The 7,414-nt window shown below is 39.4% G+C and overlaps 1 protein-coding gene across 1 annotated transcript; it reads right to left on the bottom strand.

Annotated features, from left to right (window-relative positions):
- Window positions 1-4,874: 4,874 nt before the first annotated feature.
- On the bottom strand, window positions 4,875-6,650 carry ppp1r3c2a (protein phosphatase 1 regulatory subunit 3C2, duplicate a). Its single transcript, XM_061061787.1, has 2 exons — window positions 6,395-6,650; window positions 4,875-6,135 (listed from the first exon to the last, which is right to left on the bottom strand). The coding sequence occupies exons 1-2, from the start codon at window positions 6,406-6,408 to the stop codon at window positions 5,106-5,108; spliced, it is 1,044 nt and encodes a 347-aa protein (XP_060917770.1). The 5' UTR covers window positions 6,409-6,650; the 3' UTR covers window positions 4,875-5,105.
- Between the last annotated feature and the right edge of the window lie 764 nt (window positions 6,651-7,414).

Here is a 7,414-nt window from a genome sequence, read left to right as displayed (position 1 = left end):
TCTCTTATGTCCCATCACTTGCTCTTGTTGTAGTTTGAAAGGTTAAAGCATAACAGAAACACACAATCTGGACAGCAACAGGCACAAACCAATAGTTTTCTATCCTCTGAATTTAGCCAAGTCATAAGGTCATGTTCTGATACACGTACACACATACCCTCCCACTCTTTCCTGTTAAGAGACCAGCTGTCTGTCCAAGAAACTTCTAGGAAACGGTCTTTATATAGCACACATGTTGTAATTACTCAGTATGATGATTGCCCATAAAAGGATGATTGGGATGTTATAAAAGAACTGCTCAGGCAGAAATAAACAGAAGGCTTATTTTATAAAGGTAACTCACCTAAAGTCACCATAGAGGGCACTGCTATCTACCTTTTCTGTCTTCTGTCTACAGTATGAAGCCATGCTTTGAATCATAATACATTGTGCTAAGATGATTATTTATTTTAAAGATGAGATAGTTACATTAACATTGTAACACAGCACATATTTACATTGCAGGTAGTTAATTGTTGTTTCAGATAGCTTTATTTTATTTTATCTTACAGACAGAAATGAAGATAAAAATTACACCAAAACATAAAAACTGATGGATTCATGCCACCACCATTATCTTAACACTCAGTAGGATATTTTTTCTGGATTAACGTGCACAACCAAAGTATATGTTGGCTGTCAGTATGCAATAATCACACAATTCATAGTGATTCTACGATTAACAACACAACGCATGCCACAATTCAAATAGTGTAGAAGCCATGAGGTCAACAAGAAACAAAGAAATACATCTTTTGGTCAATTTCCTCAGCCTGATCTTCAAAGTTTTCTCTCCCGTATTTATGTTTAAAGGAGCAATATGTAATTCTGACACCTAGTGTTTAAAATGGGTAATGCAGTCCAAATTCTCTCAGAAGCCTCTGTTAGCTCTGTATCGGTCTGGAAACCTTTCTGCGTTCTAACCTCTCTGTATTACTCAAAAGCATCTCCAATATTTATCCTAGTTTGAAGAAAAACGCAGAGGCTTTTAGGTTGGGTAGAATCAGTTACATCTGAGCCAGTTTGTTTGGCAGTTTTTATCGCTGCAACACCTGTATGTTTGCTGTTTGCCTGGCAAACCGAGGGGGCAAACACGACTTGAACAGCCGTGGGAGGGTGTCCTTGAAACCGCCTACCTTCTCTGGTCAAATAAAGAAACGAACCATTCCTTCAATATAGCATGTTTCCTTATTGTCTGGTGATAAAGTAAGGTCGATTTATGATTTAATTCAGTGGATATCTTACATATTGGACCTTAAATTAACAGGAAGGAAAAAAGTCTTTGCAAGCATATTCATACAAGTTTCTTAATCTACAGAATGAAACAGAAATATAATGACGTGTTCATCTGTGTGAGAGGGTTGGCAGAAAAAAAATCAATCAAAGCACAATATGATATGGTAAAATGTGTCTGAGAAAGTTCTCTAAAAGAATGCCCTGTTTCTCTTTGATTATATATGTCTTTAAGTCACTGAAGAAAATAAAACTCACCTTGAAGAATACTGGAATATCTTCATTCATTTTAAGAAAAAAAAGGGCGTATTCAGTGTCATGTGGTCAGAGGATTATAGCAACAAAGAAATAAGTCTGAAAGTGTTTCTTTTATTTCAACCTGACAAAATGTTTCCCCCACTTCTTTCATTGATAAAAAAAAACAGGAAGTAAGGGAGATTATTTTCAGATAATAATTATTTTCTACATTTTTCTTGAGTAATAAATACAGAATAAAAAATAGACAATCACATTTGTTTCTTTTACTGCCCATCAGGACTTCTGTACAACCCGATTTAACATTTCTAAAATGTCTTACTCTATCTAGCAATTATGCAAAATCTTAGTCGCTTTGAGATTATTTGGCACCAGAATAAAACATATCTGGTCACTGCAGCCTAATGTCTTTGTTTTTATCTAGCCACTACTCTATACTGTACACTGTCTACTGGTAATTGCAGCTGTGGCTTCGGTGCATTGGATCTGTCTTCAGGCTATTGTTCAGAACACACCAAGCATCAGCACTCTGAGCTCCAGCAGCTGGCGGCTGGTCACTAACCACCTGTGGCTGCTGCTGGAAGAAAAAAATGAAATGAAATGAAATATTATCTACTGTAGCTTGCATATTGCTGTGCCACACACAAACACTGACTGTGGAGATGAGCTTTCGAAAAAAAACAGTCTGCTTCACATTTCGTTTTGCCAAGGGTCTTATGGTGTTCCAGACAATCACAAAAGGTTTCATTTTTCTTCAGCGCCTTGCGAAACACCCACGTTCGTTTTGTTTGATCTGGCATCCCTATTAGCAGGATGACATCATGTCTAAAAGCAGTTACAAAAATGATTCATAATCTGCCTGCAATTGAAATTGTTGAAGAAAGTTACTTAGGCTTAACTTGACAGTCAATTATTTCAAATCACAGTTTCAGGAGTTAACCACAAAACTCTGTTAGGCTCATTCCACACACACACACACACACACACACACACACACACACACACACACACACACACACACACACACAAGCATTGATTCCTGGAATACAGACTTTAAAAAAAATCATTCTTGTTACTCACATCTCTTCTCACTCTACTGTTAATATTCTGTACTTGTCTCAAAGTGTCAATTATTCTTCGGTTTGACTCCAATTTTAGAGTCAACTTGAAAATAAAAGCTGCAGGAATCACAAGGTCATTTTTGTTTTGTATCCTTCCAGAACATATTTTATGTCTTAAATCATTTAAGTTACCAAGGGAACATAAACTCACCCTTATCTTTATTAAATTACTGTTCAATGGAAACATCAACAAAAAAACAATAATTCACAAAGATCGACCTGCTGGACTCAGCTGACTTCAAATAATATTACCGCTTACACTGCCCCAATAATTGTATTAAGCTACCTTTGTTTTGGTCAAGCCATACATAATTAGATTGATTAAGAAAGACAGGAAAGAGCCTGTCTTAATGTCATTGCCATTCAGCTTTTTCAGCGTTGATAAAATTAACACATGTTGGAGTATGCTTCAGCCAAATACTGATCCCTGAATAGCCATAGTTATATAGCCATAGTTTTGAATGAGTGCATCAATGGGGTAAATACAGTGGAGTACTGTAGCTAGTGTGAACCACCTCATGTGCTCAGAATGCTAGAAACACCATTTTACTACAGTTTATAAACCATTCGCTGTTTGCATCGAGTGTCATTATGTCTTAGTTTTGTGCTTTTGACATTATTTGTATGAATTCACACAAAAGAGACTTTGTAAATAAATTGCTGTGCTACAAGGGTGGGGTTGTAGGGATGAACTGGACAGAAATTGCCAAATATTGTTCCTATTCCAATCCTGCTAACCACTATGAAATAGAGACACACTTTTAATACCCCAGCTGCTGTATCAAACTGAAAAATAAAGTGAAATTAGAGGTACCCCTCCCCTCTGGGACTGTTATAATCTATCTTAACCATTCACTTTTGGGGCATTTAAATCAGATAGGACAGTAAAAAAGTTACCAGGGATCAAGGGAAGAGGGAAAGATGGCTTTGATATGAATTGTCAGTCCTTGGCTTGATACACCCTGCAATGTACATTACAACACTGTGGTATACGCCCTAAGGATTAGCCTAGTGACAGTAACATGTGATTGTTGTGATGATGTCATGTCTTAGGTATTTGAATGTAACAAATCATTCAAGGGTAGCTAATGATTGTCCCTTTAACATGTGACAAAGTTAGACTTTCGAATGTGGGCTTATTCAGCATCATTGGTTAAGCATTTGTTAAAGCTCCTGAAAAACTCACTCGTTTTAACCAAACTGTTTCAAATATTGCACATATGCAATCTAAATTGACACATGTTTGCAAGAATCATGAAAGGAGTTTGTAGTAAACCTACATGTAACAGCTTCTTGTAGTTTTTGTGTCTTGTTCCAAGGTTCTGTACTGCTCATCATTCATGGGCTGCTAAAAGGAAGAGGAATCTAATAGCTTGTAAGAGAAGTCAAACACTGTTGAGTGACATACATAAGAATGACTTTTTGGCTAAAAGGTGTGTAGACATGCTACCTGTGCCGTCTGCTCACATGGGACGCTAAAGCTGAGTTCACTTGCCAAATTTGGCAATTTGAATTGGGCAGTGGTCCAGGGAAGAGACTAGCCTCAAAGAAAATAAAGAACAGGTGTAACAGAAACGTGACTAAGAATATCACACCTTTATCCGCCACAGTATCCGACGCTGACTCCACCCTGGCTTGTAAGCACATGCCTATGTAGTCTCCAAAGCACATGCCGGCCCCGATGCTGCCATGGTTACTCACTATTTTGCCAAACTGATCATGTTCAGGACAAGGAGTAACAACTCCCAGCGTGTTATTCCACTTTTCACAACAGGTAGGGGAATGTCTATAACAGACTCTCCTATGCAAATCCTGTGTGCCACTCTGCCCAGGGGATGTGTCTGTTTGTTGACTTTCTGTCTGGTATGCATGACATACCCGGGGAAAAGACACATCGGAAATCTGAGCCTGAGCCAAGACAATTAATGTCTGTGAAAGTACATCACAAACATAGATCATCGTTTCATGCTGTCTCTGTGCTTGGAGTAAATAGGTTACAGGCTAAGAGCTCAAAAGGTTCTTTGGATAAAATAGTCTCTTTGTGTGCTGATGCATGTGTTCCCTCTCCTTTTACACTTTCCCTGTAGGGCCCCTGTATCTTAATCAGGGATTTTGTGTCACACACATGTTTTACTGAAGTAAAAGCTGAGCTGCGTTTGTACATTTGCACGTTATTAATGATCTAACTTCCACAGAGTGAAAAAAAAGAGTGCAACAGTTGTTTTTTTTCACTAAAAATGTTTAATCAGACATGTATATTGCAGCATATCAATTCACATTTCAGCAGGGTGGGTGAACTCAGGTGGGTAACATTTTTCCCCCCAATTTTCAAAAAGTTCATACTTTTCATGCTTTAGGGAATAAAGCTATATCTTTCTAAAATATATTAACATCAGTTTTCATATTATTGACATATTCACATAGCTCTGTTCACAATGTATGGACATACTGCACTTCCTAACCGAACACAGTATCCCAGTCTGCTTGGACCCTTCTCGATAAGCTACCCTGAAAGTAACAGGGATCAGCATATTTTTGCAAATTGAGGTACACATTTGAGGGCCAAGATGGCTGCTGATATTTTGAAAGTGTAGGGTAAAAGCAGTTGGCAGTGCCCTGGTTAGCATTAGCTCTGTCTTTTTCCACATAGATTGTGTAGTTCTGTCCATTGTTGTCATCCCAGTGTGTTGTTGCTCCAGCTCCGGTTTTAAGCGACACGCAGAACTCAACTCTGTCCTCTGGATCTATGTTCTTTGGTAAGCTTACGTCAAAGGCAAACACATCCACCTCTGAACCACCAAAACGCTGCTGATGCAGGAATGTGCAGGGGACGTCATGATGGCTCCGCCAAGAGTCAAAGGTCACCCTTACATGCACAGCCTTGTCAGTGCTGACATGAGAGACACGCACTCTGCCGTTCAAAGTGTTTTCTGAAATGTTGCAGCTTTCCAACTGTACGCGCATCTCTCGCAGACGTGCCAGAGAAATGTCTAGGACTGGCTGAGGGAAACCCAGCCTCAATTTGTGGCGCTGCAGTTTGTTTGAGAGGGTCTCCTGCTGCAGTTTCTTTATGGGTGACTGTTGACCTCGGAATCTGACCGGGACAGGTTTCATCACCAGAGTAGGAGTAGGGATAGAGGAGCCGGGGATAAACATGCGCACAGCAGTGAGGGCCAATCCTTTAGCATCTGCAAACACCACACGCTTCTTGTTCTGACCGCTGCTGTCTTTGCGGAAACAGCTCCGAGGCCCCGAGTACACAGGAGAGGAGGGCAGCATTGAAGATGAGGAGTGGCGGTGAGAAGGGAAGCGGCGGCTGACAGTCCTCTGCAGACATTGAGCTGGCCGAGAGCTTTGCTCTGCCGGTTTCAGAGAAGCACTGGACAGCAGTTCATACAGCGGTTGGCACTGACTGAGGCTCAGACACAGGGCGAGGTCGACAGGTATCACTCCTGGCTGTGGGTGACTCCCAAGAGCACTGAGAACTCTGAGAAAGGAGAAACAATGGAGTTGAAATATTGCCAAAGAATACAATATGCAAATTCAAGCATGCAGTGATTGGTACTGTAAGACATGACTATATACCAATGATCAAATTACCTTCTGTATCTTTTTACCTTGTTATCTTTATTAGTCTATTTTCATATTTATTTATCCGATTTTTCATTTTATGAAGGTTTTTTGTTAAACCAACAGCACAGGTAGAAATACAGTTAAATGAGTTTAATTTAAGCACAGTGACTTACCTAGTGAAGCTCATTTTCAAACTGAAGATTTGACTTGGTCAGTTGTCCTTGCCAGATGGCTACAGCAAAATCAGAATGATCTATGAGCAGGATTTAGGTTTAATGAGAAAAAAAAAACCTTCTAACTGATCGTCAGTTATTCCAAATATTAAGTGCTCTTCATGACGCAAACAGCTCCCAAAAGTAGGCTAAATAAAAAAATAATGTCCTTAACCAAAGAGAGGGTGGCAGGTCTGAGCTGTCTCCGCTCTCTCACTTGGAGCTTATGTGCAGGGTGTAAACTCGAGGCTGAACCTTCTTTGACACCATATTTGCATGTTAGCAGAGTTCAGCCAATGAAGTGGATCTACTTTGTTCCTGCCCCTGATAGAACTGTTGCACAGAAAGTGAAGCGTGTTTACGGAAATATCACTTGTTTTAATCACTGAAAAACAGGCTCAGATCATGTAAACTGTTCATCTTAAACCACAGATATAAACTGAAGACTTTAGAACAAAGAAAAGTCATGTATTTATACTCAAAGTTACATTTAAATTACGGGAAATTAAACCCTTTTAATCTCATTTGGTACTCACCTTGGCATGGAATCTCATTTCGGGATTAAAGGAATGACTGTTTAAATTATTTCCTGTTTTTGGGGGGTATTTCATCCTTTGTGTTGCTTGTTTTCCTCGTGTGTATTTTTCATTGCTTTATTTCCAAGTTTAGCATTAAGGATTTTCTGTTTCATTTTGTAATTTCTTACCCCCTGTATTTTATTTTGTAGTTCTTGTCCAAAGTGTTTCTTGCCTTACTTCCTCCCTTCGTCCCGTTTCCGTCCATTTTGATTGTCCTCACCTGTGTCACCTTGTCACACCTGTATCCAATCACTCCTCGTTTATTTAGTGTCTGTGTGCTTTCTCCTCTGTGTCAGCTTGTCATTATGTCATCCCTGAATCTTCTCCTTGTAAACCACAAGCCACCAAGTTGGACTTTTCTTTGTATCTTCCCTTGGCCATTTAAAGCGTAAGCTTTGTTTGC

This window comes from Labrus mixtus, chromosome 17, assembly GCF_963584025.1.
Source record: "Labrus mixtus chromosome 17, fLabMix1.1, whole genome shotgun sequence".
Classification (NCBI taxonomy): domain Eukaryota; kingdom Metazoa; phylum Chordata; class Actinopteri; order Labriformes; family Labridae; genus Labrus; species Labrus mixtus.
This window is presented reverse-complemented; position numbering and strand designations above follow the sequence as displayed.